Source organism: Sapajus apella, unplaced genomic scaffold (genome assembly GCF_009761245.1).
Source record: "Sapajus apella isolate SASKATOON/1434 unplaced genomic scaffold, GSC_monkey_1.0 scaffold6, whole genome shotgun sequence".
Lineage (NCBI taxonomy): Eukaryota > Metazoa > Chordata > Mammalia > Primates > Cebidae > Sapajus > Sapajus apella.
The window spans coordinates 49,727,147-49,749,626 of record NW_022436946.1 but is presented as its reverse complement, the minus strand read 5'-3'; the positions used below and the strand labels follow the sequence as shown (position 1 = coordinate 49,749,626).

The window sequence follows — 22,480 nt, the reverse complement described above, 5'->3', positions numbered from 1 at the left end:
TGAAATTTTTGTTAATAAACTGTTAAAAAACAGATGTCTAACAAATGCTCATGGTCTTACCTTATCTTTAGGTGAAGAATGCTTTTTGGCAGCTCTAGGTTGAGGAATATTTTCTATAGCAACACTGCCACTGCATCGATCATGATCTGTCTCCTGTAAACTTCTGTATTTATTCATTCTTCCCAAAAGTAAAGGTTTTGAAACCTATGTAAAATGCCAGGTACGTAACACAAAACTTCTTTAGCAAATAAATTCTGGATGTCCTCATCTTAAAATTTCTAACTGACTTGAAACATAAAAAATTAACACATTCTCAAAATAAAAAGTGTTTAAGAATTTAAATTTCTTGAGAATAAAAACTATTATACTTTATGCATACGTACACAAACCCCCAAGCCCCCAGACTCAATTACAAATACAAATTCAATTACATAGAAAAAATAATGACTTTCAGATATCTGGTAATATACTTGACAAATGTTTAAATAAATGAATAAATGTTCTTCACAAAAGCCTCATCATTAGTTTTCTTCTCCTTACCCTTTCTTCTATTATAGGAAGTGAAATATCAATGAATGGATCTTTCACCATGGAGATCTTAAAAGGAAAACACATTGAAAACTTCAGTAAGAATTCTAATATAAACACATAGTTTTGTAAAGTACAAAGAAATCAAACTTCCTTGGCAACCTGAAATTTTATGTTAAAAAATGTTCCTGGAACAAATAGTGATTTAATTGGGTATTGCAGCACATTGTTAATTGAAACAAGATATTCTCAAACATCAGTGCATGGTCCAGTTGAATTTTATATTACTGTCAATATGACTGGCCTGTAATATTTAAAATAACTTCAAAATAAACTGTTTAATAAAACTGATTAAGAGACTAGACATTTTTGGTGAGCTTAGGGGTGTAACATAAGTAAACCATAATATGTTAAGAAAAAGCCATGAAAAAAAGCAGAGAGCTTGGCTGTCTTTTATAGATTCTTTAGGATAATTCTGTTTTAAAAGATACTCTCTATCTTGTGAGAGAGAAATCAACTTCTGTGTTGAATAGTCTAGAAACTTAAAGAATCATGGCCATACATTCTGTGTTTCAATGTGACAGGCTAAAATGAGATATAATTTATAATCCTGCTTTTTATAAGGCTAGAGAAGACAGAAAAATACTCCATAATCTGGGACAGGAAAATGAATAAAGACTCCTTTTACTATTAAATCTAACAGAAATTTAAACCTGTCATACTCTAAGCCAGACACTTTCAGAAATATTCCTTACCAAGCAACTGAAAATCTACAAAAATTCTGGCCGGGCGCGGTGGCTCAAGCCTGTAATCCCAGCACTTTGGGAGGCCGAGGCGGGTGGATCACGAGGTCAAGAGATCGAGACCATCCTGGCCAACATGGTGAAACCCCGTCTCTACTAAAAATACAAAAAATTAGCTGGGCATGGTGGTGCGTGCCTGTAATCCCAGCTACTCAGGAGGCTGAGGCAGGAGAATTGCCTGAACCCAGGAGGCGGAGGTTGCGGTGAGCCGAGATCGCGCCATTGCAGTCCAGCCTGGGTAACATGAGTGAAACTCTGTCTCAAAAAAAAAAAAGAAAATCTACAAAAATTCATACATGCTTTAAGTTGTTAAAGATGGCATTCAAAATAAAAAATCATTAAATTCAAAGATGAGTGAAGTCTATACAAAAATCCTTAATAAGTCATAAAAACTTTAAATCAAATGTGATATAACCGCCCTAAATAATATTAATACATTAAATTATTTCTAATGGAATTACATTTTGTTGTTGTCGTTTGTTTGAAACTAAGTCTCGCTCTGTCACCCAGGCTATAGCACAGTGGCACAATCTCAGCTCACTGCAACCTCTGCCTCCTGGGTTCAAGCAATTCTCCTGCCTGGGCCTCCCAAGTCTTTGGGAGTTGAGGCACCGCCACTATGCCTGGCAAATTTTTTTGTATTTCTTTTTTTTAATAGAGACAGGGTTTCACCATGTTGGCCAGGCTGGTCTTGAACTCCTGACCTCAAGTGATCCACCTGCCTTGGCCTCCCAAAGTGCTGGGATTACAAGCGTAAACCACCGTGCCCAGCCTGGAACTACATTTTAGGGCACTGCAATGTAACACAGTAACTCTCTTCACAGAAGTTTCTCTCTCACTTCAAACAGCTAATGAGTTTCAGTATATTAAGATAGGTGTGTCTTAATATACTGCCTCATAGGTGTGTCACGAGAAAAAATAAAATAATGCAAAAACACGTTTACTTTTTAAATACATAAATTATCAAATCTACTTTCTAGGAGTATAGGGTATAAAAAAACTTTCAAGAATTATGTAATTATCTGTCACAAATTTTAAACATGACTGCCAACAATTATATGTGAAAGAAAATATAATAAAAATGATGTGATTGTAATCCATTCCAACCAAATGAATTCTACAGTACCTACATTTGCACATTCTTCACACATGACCGTGCTAGTTAATTCACCAATAAAGATCCGATCTATGAAGTTCATTTTCACACCTTCTTTTCCATATGCTGTAAAAGTCATACTTTTTAATGCAAAAAACATGTCAACCATCCATCTAACAGTATACTATGCTATCTTCTGGTTATTCAAAAGAAAGTAATGTGAATAAGATAATCTGTACTACATGTAATAATATATACTATATATACAATATTCTAATGTCTTCCTCCTTTATGATTTTGTAGAGGAATTACAACTATCAACTACTTCAGTCTCCAAGAAATAATTAACTGTTTTTAAGAGGTAAAACAAATAAAGCAATAACCACTATTCATACCACACCTCAACCACTCCCATTAAAACTTATAAACCCTCATGTCTAACCTATAAGTATACAGAAGAATAGAACAGGAGATTATGCTATCAGGACTAGGGATGCCAGGATCATGGCTACGAAAATAACGGAGTCGTAAAAGGCAAGTGTAAGGAATTAACATAGGAAATTAAGAACTCAGTTAAGAACATGGTTACATTTTTAAAAGTTAAAATTATTCTCCTCAGGAAATATTTATAAATTTTAAAAAGCATGCCTATGAGTTGCTTTAAAATAACCTGAGGTTGGGAGAAAATAGATTAAACATAAACCATGAATGCAGTTTAAGTTGGGTAAAAGGTGTAAGGGGATGTATTATACTATTCTCTCTACTTTAATAAAAATTTGAAACTTTCCATCGTAAACCATGGGAGGAAAAAGTATATTAACAAACCTATTCAATCCTCTTTCAAACTTATTTTTTGAGCCTTAATCTTCAAGTTTCATAGAAATAATATTTAAAATCATTAAAAATATTATTTAGAGCACTGAATGACAGAAAACATATATCTGAATATATCAGTAAACATTTATTAAAGTTATATTTAGAAATAGTATAATTATAAAGATATTTCATTAAGAAAAACTAAAAGGGACTGGAAATAGAGATTACAAAACTGAAAAGGGGGGAAAGAAAAACTGGGCTGTTATTCTAAACATCCACGAGATGGCACTATCTCAACACAAAAAAATAAGGCATACTTGAGCATCTACATTTTCAAAAAATCTTGAACCCTTAATTACAAAGCGCACAATAACAATTATGTATGTTTGTTTGTAAATTACAGACATATAACACATACATTATAAAACTACAAAAACAAAAGAAAAAACACAAATAATATTTTTAAACGTCTTCTAAAATGATGACTTCATGCTAACATTAGTATCTCAAAGCAGAATATACACTTAGGGCAAGTTATATAAACCCACACTGTAGTATTGATAATGATAAATAACCAACTTTAATTAGGTAATCATCGTTTGGGGCTCGTATTTTTACGGATGAATAGCAAACACTAGGAATAGGCAAAGTGCACTTAAACTTGACTTATTAGCACTCTCTTCAATAGATGGTTTCTTTGCAGGAGTCTTTAGAGCACTTAAACATTTTGTCTAGTTAAATCTAGAAAATATCCATAAATCCACTGATCCAAATACATGTCAAATGATACAACATGATAAATATGAACTACCAAGTGTGGTTGCTACTTTCAACAACTTTTCAAGTTTCCCTTAGAAGACCTCACATAAAGGTATCAGTATCAATCTGTATATTTGGAATTAGCTTTATTTTTATAAATTCACTTGAATACATTCTATCATTTACTGTGTTTCGCTGAAGTCTTTTTCCGATATCGCAGTAACTATGCCCTCTTTTCAAACTACTACTTTGTTGTATTAGTTCACATAATGCTCAGTTCTTTTTCCAACTAAAATAAAATGTTAATATTTTCTTCTAGAAAAAAGTTTTAACAATTAAAGAGTCAACATACCTTTGACTTTTTTTCTAGTTTCATCATCAGCAGTTTTAGTAGTTGGGTTGTTAAATGCTTTTAGAATGCTAGCTTGTATTCGCTGTAAGACAAAGTTAATAGATTCTGGTCTATAATAGTTAGGCTTCATCCTCCTAATAAAAGTACTTTCAAACAGCAAGGTACACTGTGGATCTCAGTTCCCTAGTCTGAAATTAAAATGACCAAACTTGTTTAAAATGTAATTTCTTCCAGGTCTCAAATTCCATGAATAAATAGCTCTAATGTCAAATTTTCCCAAGTCAGAATTTCTACATTTAGGTTCTCTCTTGAATGTAAAGTATTTTTATCAGTGTACAAAAAGCAAGCAGCTTAGTCCTATTTTTTTTTTTTTTTTTTTTGAGACGGAGTTTCACTCATGTTACCCAGGCTGGAGTGCAATGGCACGATCTCGGCTCACCGCAACCTCCGCCTCCTGGGTTCAGGCAATTCTCCTGCCTCAGCCTCCTGAGTAGCTGGGATTACAGGCACGCACCACCATGCCCAGCTAATTTTTTGTATTTTTAGTAGAGACGGGGTTTCACCGTGTTGGCCAGGATGGTCTCGATCTCTTGACCTCGTGATCCACCCGCCTCGGCCTCCCAAAGTGCTGGGATTACAGGCTTGAGCCACCGCGCCCGGCCTTAGTCCTGTTTTTCTATAGGCTTAAAGTCATTTCCCCTTTCTTCCTTCTCCCTGTCTCTAAAATGACACTTTTTAATTAGAACTAAAAAAGAAAATAGACCATATAAAGTTTATTGTCTATGAAGAAGACCTTTCTATATTAAGAAGCTATTAAGCTGGTTACTATAATCTCTATGCTATGTGCACTACCTCATTTTTATATACATATAACTAAAGTAAAAAATGATCAATTAATGTACATAGCAAGAAGAATCCCCCAAATTTTAATTATGGTTTTATTTGAACTTAGTTCTCAATAATGATTATATATCTTCAGCAGCTCTCAGTAAAAGACAATGTTTATATTAAATATTTCTACATTTCTTGTATACATTTTAGGAAAGATCCAATCTCACAGAAAAATTTCAGAATAAAACTATATATTTTAAGAATAAAACTTAATAAGTGACCTTTTTATATTAACTATGCCCCTAATTAGTGGATGAATTTTATCTTCCTATTTCAGATTATGACAGTAGGATGAGGGAAAAGCTTGTTAATTATCTTTCAAAAATTTTTTATTATTTTTTCTTTTGTGTGTGAGAGTCTTACTTTGTTGCCCAGGCTGGAGTGCAGAAGTGCAATCACCGCTCACTCTAGCTTTGACCTCTCTGGGCTCAAGTGATCTTTCTGCCTCAGCTTCCCGAGTACCTGGGACTACAGGCATGCACCACCACACCTGGCTAATTTTTTAAATTTTTTTTAAATATGGGGTTTTGCTATGTTGCCCAGGCTGGCCTTGAGCTCCTGAGCTCAAGCAAGCCACCTGCCTCAGCCTCCCAAAGTGCTGGGATTACAGGCATGAGCTGCCACATGTGATTTTTTTTTTTTTTTGTAGAGACAGGTTCTTCCTATGTTGCCCAGGCTGGTCGTGAACTCCCCAAGTGCTGGGATTACAGGTGGTGCCTGGCCCTTCCTATCTTTTAATTGGGAAAGATCACTATGACATATTAAATGAAAAAAAAGTATAAAAAGTTATATATATAGTATATGCCACCTTTGGAATAAAGAAAAAAAGAGCATAAAGGAAGAAAGACAAGAACATGGGATATAAGGAAAAGCAAGGCCAAAACACAAGAGAGGCAAAGGGAACTCCCACAAGCCTGGTCAGGAGGACTTCCAGAGTTACACCTGTACATCAGACATGAAGCAGTGAGATTTATGAATCAGACATATTGTCAACACCAAGATCCTCCTCTGCCATTATAACACGTTCTTAATCTGAGAACATAATATAGAGAGAGGGAGGTGCTCACATTTATTCTCGCTCCATGCCCTGCTGCCTGGATGAGCAGAAGACACATGTGACCCCTCAGAATTGTTCTGCTGTGTATCATTTATATTTTTTTAAACACATTCTCCTCCAATAACTGTGAAACCAAGTTTCACTTATTATTAACTGGCCTGTGATTAACACATATTTCCTGTAACTGCTTACTGTTCTCCTCAAGCATATTTTGAAAATTAATACAAGATTCAAAACACTTAAATATTTTACAAAATAGGGGATAAAAGCAAATATAAAGCAATTCATACCATGTGACACAATCCTGAAATATATACTATAAAGAAATCAAAACAATAAAATGTCTCCCAGAAGCTAATATTGAAATAATTTCCAATTCAGACTCAATAAATTTGAATGTTGATATAATTCAGACATTGTGTAAGCTAAAGTTGACTTTCACACCTTATAAAAAGAATTTATTGAACTAAAGTAAGCAAATTATAATGCTATAAATTCCATGCAGCAGAGCTATTTAATGAACTTAAATGAAAAATTCCAATAAATACCAAGGTTCACCTATAAATATTTCACATAATCATAAATAACCTTTCAAACAACTCAAGAGAAATACTTCTAACTCAACTTAGTAAATTTATCCTACAATTTAAACATTTTACTAATTCGGACATGATTTTTGATATGATTTAATGAGCCTTTGCTATATATCCTGAAATATCATATCACTCAAAAGAAGCCAAAAAGTTACCAATTTGAGCAGCAGAAAAAAAGCTAAAAAGCTGTGATTACACTCTAAAAAACAGTACAATGAGATTGTTTGCATTATTAACTTTTAAATATTAGACTTCTCATTTTTAATGTCTATCCTAACAATGAATTTATATTCTCCACTCTAAACTGTTTAAATGTTAATTAATAGGTAATTATCAAGTTGAGGAAAATAAATGAGTTTAGGTCCATATACAATCTCTCATTGTTAGGAGTTGGGCTTTGAACAATGTAGGTTAAAAGAAAGATACATACTTTGGTCAGGGAGCTGTTAGTAACTGTAGCACTTAATTAGCAATATCAAGGTTCAACTATTTCAAATCTCTACCTTAAACTTCTTTCAAAAACAAGAATGAAAATAATGTACAGCTTAAGTTAGCTAAGATATTCTGCCTTTAAAATAATTCTAACCAACAATGTATTATAGTAACATGTATTTAATAAAAATATAATATCATTAATTTAGTGACTGCTCCAATTAGAAGGAAAAAACAAAGAAGCACAAATTCATAAATCAAAAAGACTGCCTTATAAAAGAACTACTTCTAGGAAATCAGATTTTGTACATGAAAAATTCCTCAACTTTGTAGTTCAGTAAAGACTTTAATGAAACCATATGAAAGGAGGTCAGTAGTTTTTCACCATTACTAAAAGGTTCTGGTGGCAGACATAACACTGTATGTAGCCTTTCCTCAACCTAGAAACACATGGCAGTGACACTACAACAACAGCACGATTAACAGCTGTGGAGTTCCCAGGCTAGACAATGCAGCTCCTGTCCCAATACTCACTGTAGCTGACCGCCAGGACTGTCCTCACTTATGAAATTGAATAGATCCACAGACTTGACATTTTAATTTTACTGCACCATCTAAAGCCCTCAAATAGTGCAAGAAGGATAAGAGCTTTCAAAACCAATGTGTCCTGCTGTGCTGAAAAGATAGTGTGCATCCCAATGCACCATTATGACAAAACAATAATTTAATTATAACAAAGACCGCTATCAAATTATAGAGATGAAATAGAAAAAAAAAAGAGGGATATATTTTACTGTTCTATTTATAATACCAACAGAAAAAAACCTGAAGACATAATTTTAATCCAATCACATGACTTTTAACTTCACTTTTTTTTTTTGAGAACGAGTCTCACTCCCTTGCCCAGGCTAGAGTACAATGGTGTGATGTCAGCTCACTGCAACCTCTACCTCCCAAGTTCAAGCACTTCTCCTACCTCAGTCTCCTGAGTAGCTGGGATTACAGGCATCCACCACCATGGTTGGCTAATTTTTGTATTTTCAGCAGACAGGGTTTCACCATGTTGGTCAAGCTGGTCCTGACCTCAGGTGATCCACCCACATCAGCCCCCCAAAGTGCTAGGATTACAGGTGTGAGCCACTGTGCCCTGCCCACTTACATAATTTTTAATTCCATTTAATGATACATGACCACCACATAGTAAACATATTCCTGCAAATCACAGGGACTCTATCTAAATAAATCAATCAGCAAGCCTAGTCAACATGGTGAAACACCATTTCTACTAAAAGTATAAAAATTAGCTGGGAATGGTGGCACATGCCTGTAATCCCAGCTACTTGAGAGGCTGAAGCAGGAGGCTGCAGTGAGCTGAGATGATGCCACTGCACTTTAGCCTGGGTGACAGAGCGAGAACGTGTCTCAACAACAACAAAAAAAACCAAAAACAAAAATTCACAGAACACCTATTATGTGCAAGGCACACAGGACAGAGAACACACAGTACCCCTCCTCAAAGAGATCACAATCTAAGAAAGCTGACAGATAGTTACATAAATCTATATAAAAAGTGGTAGGGTTGGCCGGGCGCGGTGGCTCACGCCTGTAATCCTAGCACTTTGGGAGGCCGAGGTGGGTGGATCACCTGAGGTCAGGAGTTCAATACCAGCCCGGCCATCATGGTGAAACCCCATCTTTAAAAAAAAAAAAGAAGAAGCGGGAGGACTCGTTTCTATACCTCTTAAGCAGAGACAAAAAAAAAAAAAAAAGGTGGTAGGGTTTATGATCAAATATATACAAGTAGAGAGGTGGCAAAAAGGGTGTAACACCTCTAAAAGCTGATTTCAATTAGCATTTTTTTTTTTTTTTTTGAGACCGAGTTTTGCTCTTTTTTACCCGCGGGGGTGCAATGGCGCGATCTCGGCTCACCGCAACCTCCGCCTCCTGGGTTCAGGCAATTCTCCTGCCTCAGCCTCCTGAGTAGCTGGGATTACAGGCACGCGCCACCATGCCCAGCTAATTTTTTGTATTTTTAGTAGAGACAGGGTTTCACCGTGTTGACCAGGATGGTCTCGATCTCTTGACCTCGTGATCCACCCTCCTCGGCCTCCCAAAGTGCTGGGATTACAGGCTTGAGCCACCGCGCCCGGCCTGATTTCAATTAGCTTAATTAAAAAGTCAATAAACAGACAATTAAAAATAGAATTGTGATACACGATGTTTTGTAGAAGACAGAGTAATTAACTTAATCCTTATTTTTAAAGGAAACTTTAAAGAATATATTAGAACTCTAATTTTCTCTTTGCTGAAAACTAGTCATTAGGAATAGAGACAGTGTCACACAACAATTGAAACACAGGATTTTTGTTGTTGTTGTTTTCTGAGGTAGGCTCTTGCTCTGTTGCCTAGGCTGGAGTACAGTGGTGCAATTACAGTTCACTGTAACCTCTGCCTCTCAGGTTCAAGTGATTCTCATGCCTCAGCCGAGAAGCTGGGATTACAAGCGTGTACCACGCCTGACTAATTTTTGTTTTTAGTAGACACATGGTTTCACCACGTTGGCCAGGCTAGTCTCAAATTCCTGAGCTCAAGGGATCTGCCCACCTCAGCCTCCCGGAGTGCCGAGATTACAGGAATGAGCCACCACACCCAGCAGAATTTTTTTTTAAAAAAGGAAGGTCCATCTTGTCTAGCACTACTTGTCACAAGCATATATGCACTTCACTAAACACTTGGCTGCTTTTATTACATATTATCATATAGATTAAGAAGTATATTTGCCTTGAATGCAAAAACAGGTTTTCACCTATTATTCCAATTATGACTGATGGGCTGCCCACAGTGCTGTGCTCACAAAAGCATTGCGAGGCTGAACCCAGACTCATCTGGACTGTTAGGAACAATCAGCAATGTCTTCTATGAGCAAGAAGGAGGAAAACGGAGAGTGTGTGCTGTGTATCTGACCTTAATATCTTGCATTTTCTCTGATAAACTGAATCCTATGTGCATACGGAGGCCCCCCCCCAAAAGAAGTTGAATTTAACTAATTTAACATTAAAGTCAATAAATAGCTAATCAATTAGGAGACAGGCCTACAATCAACACTGTTCGGGGAATCTATCCAGTCCATGGGCTATTCCTTTTCTGAGAAATGTACTCTCATCCAAGAGGCTGGGACTCCTCTCTCCTAGCTACAAACAACTGGTCCGTGAGTAGAATCTAATCCAACATGGAATAATGAAGTTTCTCTCTACTGGGAATTTAAAAATCAAGAATCATGAACAGCCAGTATAGTTTTTACATACCTGGAACTATGACATGCAAATACGGCTTGGTCTGCATGGAGATAAATGAAGAAAATCTACAGAGTCAGAGAAACTAGGAAAATAAGAATGCTTTCTGGATTCCTGACAACTTTCCTGTTCTTACATTCCCCAGTAATATCTCCCTGTGCCTTAAGATTTCTTTTTTAGACAGAGTTTCACTCTATCATCCAGGCTGGAGTGCAGTGGCACAATCTTGGCTCACTACAACCTCCACCTCCCAGGTTCAGGCGATTCTCCTGCCTCAGCCTCCCAAGTAGCTAGGATTACTGGCACATGCGCTACCATGCCTGGCTAACTTTTGTTATTTTTGGTAGAGACAGGGTTTCACAATGTTGCCCAGGCTGGTCTTGAACTCCTGACCTCAGATGATCCACCTGCCTTGGCCTCCCAAAGTGTTGGGATTACAGGCATGAGCCACCACGTCTGGCCACAATTCATTTTTATTTAAGACAGTTTAAATTATTTTATTTAAAGCCAAAGGGCATTAACTATGGCTGTAAAAGGATAAAGGCAAATATCTTACAGAAGAAAAAATATCTAGAACATTTATTTTAAAAATTATTTATAAACTGTACTTTTAAGTTGTAGTAGAAATTACTTCCTTAGTTTTTGAGACAGTCTCACTCTGTCCCCCAGGCTAACGTGCAATAGCGCCATCTCAGCTCACTGCAACCTCCACCTTCTAGATTCAAGCAATTTTTCTGTCTCAGTCTCCCAAGTACCTGGGACTACAGGCATGCACCACCATGCCTGGCTAATTTTTGTATTTTAATAGAGACAGGGTTTCACCATGTTGGCCAGGCTAGTCTCGAACTCCTGACCTCAGATGATCCACCCCGCCTTGGCCTCCCAATACTTCTTTAGTTTTGTATCCTCTTCTTGAAAACAATATATGATATACAGAAAGAAACCTTACCTTTGTTTCTTCTGTCCTCACTGCATCCAGAAGATAATGAAGAAGCTCCTGACTGTCCTGTTGCTGGAAATCTTTAAATCGAGGTGCCCTGTGGTTTAAAAACAAAAGAGGAAAGAAAAAAAGAATAATCATTCCATGGTTCATCAACACTCTTCTCTAAATGCACTTGAAATAGCAGAGTTATTAGTCAAGTGCGCAGCCCACGCCTGTAATCCCAGCACTTTGGGAGGCTGAGGGGCAGATCACTTGAGCTCAGGAGTTTGAGACCAGCCTAGGCAACAAGGTGAAACCTCCTCTCTACCAAAACACACATGCACACACACAAAATAGCATAGAGTTAAAGAAGCAGTTTACTACTTTTTCAATAAATAGACGAAATGTGATTACTGTTCCAATTAGGGTGTGATTTTAAGTGTGCACTGAAAACAATATGGCTATCATTTATTAAGCAACTACTACATGTGAAGCACAGTATTAGTAGTTTTTCACATGTTAAGGCATAATCCTCCAACAACTTTGTTGGGATGTACTGTTTTCTCCAACTTACACATGAGGGCTCAGAGGTATTGTTTAAATAGTTTGCAAGGTCATACAGCTAGCAAAAAGAACACATGCACACAAAAACAGTATTCAAACCCAAGCCACTGTGATATATTATCTTCCTACCTTAATGAAAAGAAAAGAAATAGAGTATTTGTATTAAAATAAAGGACTATAAATTGATCTGCCTGTGATTGTATTTTTTAAGGACTTGACAATTAAATTTCCTCTGTATTTAATTTAATAAAAAGATTAGGTTGGGCACGGTGGCTCACGACTCTAACCTCAGCACTTTGGGAGGCCAAGGCGGGCGGATCACCAGGTCAGGGGATTGAAACCATTCTGGCTAAAAAGGTGAAGCCCCGTCTCCACAAAAATTAGCCAGGTGTGGTGGTGGGCACCTGTAATCCCAGCTACTCAGGAGGCTGAGGCAGGAGAATCACTTGAACCTGGTAGGCAGAGGTTGCAGTGAGCCGAGATAGCGCCACTGTACTCCAGCCTGGGTGCCAACAGAGTGAGACTTCGTCTCAAAAAAAAAAAAAAAAAAATCAGGTACTATTCATGGAGACACTGACATAGTAAATATTTGGTTGATTTCTGTAACTTTAAAAAATAAACTACAGTAAACTCCAATGCTAAAATGAACATTTTGCCTCAAGTGCAGACAAGTTTTAAATCTAGAAAGTGTTCTGACATAAGATGAAGAAATAATTCTGTCAAAATACAAAATGAGAACATATTATAGAAGACAAATTTACAACTATAGTATTTACAACATATCTCATGTGATATACAAAACAGCACTGTTCAGGTATTTATAATTAATATAAGTTCTATTTTATGCTTGAGAAAACTGAAAAATAAGCTAAGTGCCACTAACATACCTATAGGTCTGCTGACTGAGTGCAGTACTTAATTTAGTATTTTTATTTTTATGAGACAGAGTCCCGCTCTGTTGCCCAAGCTGGAGTGCAGTGGCACAATCTCAGATCACTGCAACCTCCAACTCTTGAGTTCAAGTGATTCTCCAGCCTCAGCCTCCCACGTAGCTGGGACTACAGGCACCCGCCACCATGCCCAGCTAATTTTTGTATTTTTAGTAGAGACAGGGTTTCACCATGTTGGCAGGCTGATCTTGAACTCCTGACCTCAAATGATCCACCCACCTTGGCCTCCCAAAGTGCTGGAATTACAGGCGTGAGCCATCATGACCAGCCAAGTGCAGTACTTTAAGCGTTATTCTTCATTATCTCAGTATAAACACTCATCCTAATAATACAAAGAAAGTGAGTCCCTGACTGCTAAAACATTAACTGGTAGTCAATCTAGCCTGTAAAAGGAAACACCACTCCAGCCACTCTTGCTAAGTAGCAGCACATAGCAACATGTTGACAATACTTTACTACCCTGATGGGGTCCCATCCTGCATGTGGTGAACAGAATCCACCTCCTAGATTAGAGATGAGGATAGAAACCGAGATGGACACATATTCCAATTCTTTTTGGACCTCCATAGCTGGCATCAGGAGAGGCAGAAACTGCAGGACCCTATACTTGTACATTCCAAGGAAGGCCAGTGAAGTAGCAGAAGACTAGGAGAGGGAACAGGAGAACCCTTCAGAGATCTTCACTAGACAAGGGGTAGGTAGGAGGAAGGAGCAGTTTATGGCTTTCAAAGCAGACAACACAGGAACAAAATCATTTCTGAACAAAAAGAAACTGCTTTCACCATGTCTCTGCCTATAGCTGCACCTCAACCAATGCAAAAACTAAAATTTAATAAACTCAGATTTGTTTTTTTCGTGTTTACCTAGGAATGGGCAAAAAAAAAAAAATCACAGGACAATTTATAGACTATGATGGAAACTATCTGAGCTACCCATATCAAGAGACACTGTCAAACTTAGTAAAGGATAAAAAAAGAAAAATCACCAAACATATGAAAATAATTACTTTTGGAAAGAATCAGATAATAGTTACTTCTGAGGAGTAAATATAGAGAGGAGTTTGAATTTTTATCTATGAGTGCCCATTATTTTAATAATTTTTAAAATGTTGGCCAGGCGTGGTGGCTCACGCCCGTAATCTCAGCACTTTGGGAGGCCAAGGCAAGTGGATAATGAGGTCAGGAGATTAAGACCATCCTGGCCAACATGGTGAAGCCCTGTCTCTACTAAAAATACAAAAAAAAATTAGCTGGGCATGGTGGTACGTGCCTGTATTCCCAGCTACTCAGAAGGCTGAGGCAGGAGAATCCCTTGAACCTGGAAGGTTAAGGTTGCAGTAAGCCAAGATCGCACCACTGAACCCCAGTCAGGCAACAGAGAGAGACTCTCTCAACAAATAAATAAATAAATAAAAATAAAAATGTTTATAAACCTTTATAACCAGGAAGAAAGTTATAAAAAACCATTTTTTTCGGGCAAAGTCAAACAAATTTCTACAGCATATAATACCATAATACATTTTTTTTTAATTTCAACTTTTATTTTAGATTAGGGGTTACATGTGCAAGTTTGTTACCTGGGTATACTGTGTGATACTGAGGTATGAATGATCCTGTGGCCCAGGTACTAAGCACAGTACCCAACAGTTTTGCAACCCTTCCTCCCTCAATGTCTCGCACCTCTAGTAGTCCCCAGTCTCTATTGTTGCCATATTTATGTCCACGAGTACCCAATGTTTAGCTTCCACTTAAAAGTAAGAACATGTGGTATCTAGTTTTCTGTTCCTGCATTAATTCACTTAGGATAACGGTCTCCAGCTGCATCCATGTTGCTGCAAAGAGCATGATTTCATTCTTTATTATGGCTGGGCTAAAAATGTTTTAACTCTGTGAGACACTCATGCCTTTGAGACTTTTGCAGGTTTTTGGTCTGCGGGCTTTGAAGAAACATCATTTGCCTACCAAATGAAACATACACTAAATCCTCTATTTTGGACTATATTTAAAATATCATGGCATACATTACTAGTTTTAATTAAAATGAGATTTTAAAGTCTATAGATATACAAAAATGCAAGCTCATATTTAAAGAATTTTCCTTCTACATATTTCAGTAATTATGGACTGGACTAGCTTGTGAGTTTCATGAGGACAGGGTGCATTTTTAATGCAATGTATATTGTGTACCCCTGGATTATAGCCTTATAAAAAGCAAGCTCTCTGTTTTTTTATATAAATGAATACATTAAAGTCAAATCAGATCCTTTATGTGTTTATTTCCAGGCACATAAGGACTTGGTTTTTAAACATACTATAACACCTTGAGAAATTCACTTAAACTGTATTTGCCTCAGAGCTCATCTTTAAAAATAAGAAAGCTAGCCGGGCGCGGTGGCTCAAGCCTGTAATCCCAGCACTTTGGGAGGCCGAGGCGGGTGGATCACGAGGTCAAGAGATCGAGACCATCCTGGTCAACATGGTGAAATCCCGTCTCTACCAAAAATACAAAAAATTAGCTGGGCATGGTGGTGCGTGCCTGTAATCCCAGCTACTCAGGAGGCTGAGGCAGGAGAATTGCCTGAACCTAGGAGGCGGAGGTTGCGGTGAGCCGAGATCGCACCATTGCACTCCAGCCTGGGTAACATGAGTGAAACTCCGTCTCAAAAAAAAAAAAAAATAAAAAATAAGAAAGCTAGATTACACGATATCTTACAGTACTTTCTAGATTTTGCAACTCTGATTTTCTTACTTTATGGTATTACAACATAGGCATTCAAGTCAGGACAGACCTCTATTTGATTCTCAGCTTTTCACTCAGACTAGGTGAGCCATTTAATTTCTGTCTCCATTTCCTTACATATGAGGATAATCCACTTCTTGAGAGGACTGAGATATAATATTCATAAAGCATAGAGCTGTAACTAATAAATGTTAGTTCTTTCTTGATAGTCTAGGCAATAATACCAAAGTTACAGTAAGAATGAAACTATTCATGTTAAGTGATTAATACATTAGTATTTTGTAACTCATAATTAGTTATATTAAAAATGTAGATGCACCCACTTCTGACAAAGCTGATTAAAAAGAACTTTAGGAGAAAGTGGTCCTTTTTCAGTCTCCTTCATGCTGTGAAGAAACAGGAACAAGGCTGAGGTCAGTGGTCCAGGCCTTGAAAGTTCCACCACTAATGGGTCCTTTAAAAACATGATCAACTCTATGTCAATAACATATTAAAAATCTATGAGTTACACTTTGCTTAAATAACAGCAACTATATTGCCTCAACTGTATTAAGAAACTTTATTATTTCAGAAATGAAATAAAGACATAAAAATGGAAAACAAAAAACCTGCCTTGAAAAACACAGGTATTTTCATATCGTCTGCCCTTTGCTTAATAAAACTATTAGCTTGAATGATATCACCAATCTTTAGTTGCTTGTCACTGTCCTTTAATGAACTATCCTATAAGTAAAATCACTAATCTACTTAATATTTGTACAACTCCACAAATAATCATACATTATTTGCTAGTAAATTATACTTATTAGCAAACCTCCACACCTTTCTTTTCCCCAAATATTTTACTAGTAAAATAAGGAATGAGGAATTATGTGACAAAATTAGCATAACATCTCCCTCTTTTAAAGGGGAGAGACATAAAGCTTGACAAAAGCAGCTAACATTGGGGGAAGGATTAACCCACTTAATTCTAGAACTTTTTTCCCCCCTCCAAATCTGGTTTCTAAAATATTATCCCCACCAATAATCCTTTCTCCTAAACGACAAGGAATAGAAAGCAGATCCCAAATATAAACTAGGGACATTAAAAGAATGTTATCTTCCGAGACAACTATTGAATATGTTTTCTTATTTCTATATTGATGAAACACCTCTTACATATGTATTTCATACTAACTATACTTAAAAATCCACCATAATCACAGAAAGGACAGGCTATAATTTTCAACACTATTTTTTTTTTTTTTTTTAAGAGACAGAGTTTCACTTTGTTGCCCAGGCTGGTCTTGAACTCCCAAGGCTCAACCAATCCTCCTGCCTTGGCCTCCCAAGTGGCTAGGACCACAGGCATGAGCCACCACACCTGGTCAAAATTACAGAGAACTCAAGACAGACCTTTTTTTTTTTTTTTTTTTTTTTCTTTGAGACAAAGTCTCATTCTGTCACCCAGACTGGAGTGCAGTGGTGTGATCAGCTCACTGTAACTTCAAACTCCTGGACCCAAGCAATCCTCCTGCCTTCACCTCCTGGGCAGCTGGGACTACAGATGCATGCCACTACACCCAGCTAATTTTAAAAATTTTTGTAGAGATTGCGGTGGTGGGGGGGTCTCATTTTGTTGCTGAGGCTGGTCTTAAACTCCTGGTTTCAAGTGATCCTCCCACCCCAGCCTCCCAAAATGCTAGAGGATTATAGGAATGAGCCATGGTGCTCCGGCTTCCATAGCTTTTGAATATCAAAAGTGCTTTTCTGGGCTGAGTGCCATGACTCACACCTGTAATCTCAACAATTTGAAAGGCCAAGGTGGAAGGATCACTTGAGCCCAGGAGTGCAAGGCCAGCTGGGGCAATACAGGGAGACCCCCTCTCTGCAAAAAAATGAAAAATAAAAAATTGGCCAGGTGTAAGTGGCATGTGCCTGTGGTTCCAGCTACTCAGGAGGCTGAAGTGGGAAGATCCCTTAAGCCCAGACTGTAATGAGCCATGATGGCGCCTCTGCACTTCAGCCTGAGTGACAGAATGAGACTCTGTCTCAAAAAAAAAAAAAAAAAAAAAAAGTGTTTTCTCTTCTGCTGTAAACCTAAAAGTGCTCTAAAAAATAAAGTCTTTTTTTTTAAGTGTTTTCTGCCAAGTTAACTAAAAGTTACCTCAAAGTCAAAAGTAAAATCTAAGGCGATTTTAAAGTTCAAGTACCAAGTTGTACTTCCCCTATTCCCAATGAACGCATTTTTTAGAATAAAAAACCTTAAGAATGAAATGAGGAAATAACCTCAGTTTTAAAAAGCACATTAGGGCCAGGTATAGCAGCTCATGCCTGTAATCCCAGCACTTTGGGAGGCTGAGGGAGGGGGATCACTTGAGGTCAGGAGTTCGAGACCAGCCTGGCCAACACGGCAAAACTCCGTCTCCACTAAAAATACAAAAAAAAAAAAAAAAAAAAAAAAAATTAGCTGGGTGTGGTGGCACACATCTGTCGTCCCATATACTCAGGAGGCTGAGGCAGGAGAATTGTTTGAACATAGGAGGCAGAGGTTGCAGTGAGCTGAGATTGTGCCACTGTACTCCAGTCTGGACAACAGAGTGAGACCCCATCTCAAAAAATAAATAAATAAAATAAAAATTAAAAATACACTTAAACTTTGAAAATAAAAGTTTGCTGAAATCACAAGGATGAATTTCACATAAAATGTTGATTTTTTGAAAAGCAAAATGCATAAGAATGCATATAGTAAGATTCCATTTATATGAAGTATTAAAACAGGCAAACTATCCTGTTAGAAACCAGGTTAGTGGTTATTCATGTGGGTTAGGGAAGTAATGAATGGAGGGGAAACTGATGGGGCCTTCCAGATGCTGGTAATGTTACTTGAGCAAGGTGTTAGTTACACAAGTGTGTTAGCCGTGAAAATTCATCAAGCTATACACTCATGACATACATCTTTAAGAATAGTTTCAGGCCAGGTGCGGTGGCCCATACCTGTAATCCCAGAACTCTGGGAAGCCAAAGAGGGCAGATCACAAGGTCAGGAGTTCGAGACCAGCCTGACCAACATGGTGAAACCTGTCTCTACTAAAAAAGAAAAAAAATAAAAATAAAAAAATTAACTGGGCGTGGTAGTGGGCTAATTCCAGCTACTCAGGAGGCTGAGGCAGGAGAATTGCTTCAACTGGGGAGGCAGAAGTTGCAGTGAGCTGAGATCACACTATTGCACTCCAGCCTGGGCAAAAGAGCAAGACTCTATCTTAAAAACAAACGCAAAAAAAAAAAAAAAAAAAAAAACCACCACACAAAAAACCCAATATTTTCCTTAAATAAAAAGAATATTTTCATTACATAAAAAGTTTTCCAAACACATTGTTGATATGCATATAAATATTAAATTAAATCCAGCAGCATATAAGAATAACATATCATAACTAACTGGGGTTTCTAACAGGAATACAGGATAGGTTTAACATGTGAAGGAGCAATTGATGTAATTCACCACATTAACAGAATAAAGAAGAAAAACCATATGATCATCTTAATAAACGTGGGAAAAGCACTTGACAAAATTCAACATACATTCTGATAAACTTTCAGAAAACTAGCAGTGGAAGGGAATGTCCTCACTTTATAAAGAACGCCTATGAAAATCCTACCTTCATATGCAATAATGGGGGAAGGCTGAATGTTTTTCCCCCTTATTTTGGGATTAAGGCAAGGATGCCTGTTCCCATCATGTCTATTCAACATGTTACTGGAGGTCTGAGCCAGCACAATAAGGTTAAAAAAAAAAAAAAGGAATATAGACAAAAAACAAAGATAATCTGGTGATTCAAAGGGCAGTAACCTCAAAGAGTAGTCCCACAGCTCAGGTCAACTTTATGCCCTAAAAACGTAAGACCTACGATTGAAAATTACCCTGTGAGAATGACACAAACCTAAAGTTATCAACTACAGTATCTAACTGACATATAGCAATCCTGAGACACAGCTTTGCAAGTCAAGTATTTAAACTCAACATCCAGTTGCATTTAATAGGAAATCACATTTAATAGGTCTTTATAAACGACTAAGCAGTAACTTTCCTTTAGTAGTTTTAAGGATCTCACTATACTTTATTTAGAATAGGACATTGGAATCTACCATTATATATTTAAGGGGCTTAATAAGAAATGTTTACAGGCTGCCTTTCAACACTACACACACACACACACACACACACACACACACACACACACACACACATATAGTAAACATATATATATATATACACATAAAACAGGAGGCAGCTTTGAAAAATTATATATATAACTAACATACTGTTACACATATAATACCATACTGTCTTTCAAAGCTATTTATAAATAACAGTAATGTCTTTCAAAGCTGCCTACTGGGAAAACAATCTACATTAGGCTAAGCATTTTTAGAGCTCTTTAATTGTTTTCAAAAGTCAGATCATGAGCTACATATATACTCTCTGTTACACACATTCATGCTGATCAATTTCTCACTAAAATTATCCTTACTAGTATCAATACCCCCCCAGCCAAAGTCCATCAGAAACACACCTATCGTTAAACTAGGTGGGTTTATTACTTGTGGCAGTGAGGGAGAACACATAGCACGGGGAACTACAGGTGTCCTAATAAGAGGGCGCTATAAAGAACCTACACAGGATTTAGGCTCTGATTGAGTAATCAGAAGGTGGGTTTCAGGAAGCAGGGGTTTACTCTAGAGTAAATGTCCTCAGAAAGCAGAGGTAATTCTATTTTTGGACATCTCAATAAATCTTATATATTGTGGCAGTTGGTAGGGGAGACTAAAATGAGGATAAATCTCTAACTTAGCATTCATTTCTCATTTTGGCTGAGAGAAGGTGTTTGAGATTTTCTAAATGGCAAATGACCTTGTTTTTGTCTGTGTTTAGACAAAATCATGATGTGGCCTTGCTTTGTCTCATTTCACCACAATCCCAGAGAAACCTAGTAAGAGGTTGTTATTCGATGGGATTATTTGAATAACATGGCCTAATTTTGGGTACCAGGCCAGCTTCTAAATATCTTTTTTTTTTTTTTTGTCTTTCTCACTAGCTTAAAAACCTATCAGGCTAGGCTTCAAAAAACCTTTTAGATGCTCACTATTAAAATTTCATCTACTTTTAAAGAACAAAAATGCTAAATTTAAACAAATGTTACCAGAAACTAAAAAATAGGGGTCCTAGGCATTTTGCTCAATGAAGTCAAACCTCTTCTGTTTCTTCAGTATGCTTATTTTAAAGCTACCTTAATATCTTTGTATTATTTGATCCATGGCATATTGGAACCATAACATATCTTAAAGTTATGATTTTAGAAATTTTAAATCTGATTAATTTCGCAGAATGCTTTTAAATTATTTTTTAATTCCCCTGACTGCTGTCTTAGTTGACAGATCTGTGAATTAGGAAACAAGATTTTGGTAACAGCAGCTCATCTGAAAGCATCTATTATTCAAATGGTTATACTTATTACTCACAAGCTGAGAGTCTGAGGAAGGAAAAATCTTGAGTTTTGTACTATTTTCTTTGATCTCATTCATCAAATCAGTAAGAATATAAGTCTGTGCCAAGTTCTAAAAGAAAGCAAAATTAAAGTCTTCAGATTCAGTTACATTATGCCTCTGATTTTATGAAATATGCTCTCAAAGTTTCAAATTTCATCTAGCATAGCAAAAATGTTTATTTCAAAAAACATTAAGATTTAGCTGAGTACATTTTACCTTTAGTAAAGATCACTATTACTAATAGAGCCATGGTAAAATACACAGAAAACCTTTCAGAAGCATTGTGCGAAAATAAGGTACATGTAGGCATGGCGATGGCCCAAGATAACGTAAAACAAAAAGAAAACAAATTTGTAGAGGGATGTTTCACAGTCATTTGACAGTCTACAGGTGAGCCGATGACCATATAAATTAAAAGAATCTTTTACATACTACGAAGCTTTCTGATGACTCTTACCTGCATGACTGCATTAAAAAAGCAAGTATTTCCTAAATTTGTAAGTCCTCTTACAGATGATAAACTTCTACCTTTTCCTTCCTTCTTTATTTCATCTGTTTCACATTTTTCTTCACAAAGTTTCATGATTCTAGAAAATGTACCTACAAGTTAGAGAAAAAATAACTGACACAAGACGTAAAGTTAAATATATGTCATTTAACATAATTTATATATATTATTCAAAATAAAATTTAAATAAGATTGTCTCCCTGAATCAGTGTTCCTGAAGGGGAAGAATACAAACACAACTGTCTTTGGTTTTATACTTTATTGCTAGAGCAATTAATTTAAACTTTAGTATACTGATCGGTACCTCACACTATATTACAGAATAAACTGCAGATGAATTAAAAAACTAAATGGTAAAAGAACAGTCGAGAAACAAGTAGAAAAGATCAAACTTCTAAATACCATTCCCCATGAAAAGGAATAAGGACTTCTAGAGGAAAAGGCTGATTCTAAACCTGGGGCAGCAAAGATGCAAAATGAACCCATAACATTTTGCCATGCCAGAGAATAAGGAAGTGCTCAAAAACTGTGATTGGGAATAAGTCAAAATACACAGGGATTTTGACCAGGCTCCCACTAGTTCAATTCAGGATAATTTGACCATAAAAATAAGTGCAGATAGTATAATAGATTTTTATTCACAGAATG

General features: G+C 36.7%; 1 protein-coding gene across 8 annotated transcripts in view; it reads right to left on the bottom strand.

The window, feature by feature from the left end:
- Positions 1–22,480, bottom strand: part of USP45 (ubiquitin specific peptidase 45) — a 75,962-nt gene that overhangs the window by 26,460 nt on the left and 27,022 nt on the right. For 3 of the 8 annotated variants that reach the window (XM_032275188.1, XM_032275191.1, XM_032275190.1), the window contains 8 exons: positions 21,782–21,924; positions 21,298–21,393; positions 16,119–16,249; positions 11,570–11,657; positions 4,355–4,436; positions 2,462–2,553; positions 541–597; positions 61–204 (listed from right to left, as the gene is read on the bottom strand). In XM_032275188.1, coding sequence (XP_032131079.1) covers positions 61–204; positions 541–597; positions 2,462–2,553; positions 4,355–4,436; positions 11,570–11,657; positions 16,119–16,249; positions 21,298–21,393; positions 21,782–21,924 — 833 coding nt within the window. Of the gene's footprint in view, positions 1–60; positions 598–2,048; positions 2,554–4,354; positions 4,496–11,569; positions 11,658–16,118; positions 16,250–21,297; positions 21,394–21,781; positions 21,925–22,480 lie in introns of those variants that run through there. The other 5 variants (XR_004267935.1, XM_032275192.1, XM_032275195.1 and 2 more) reach the window with 4 other exon arrangements.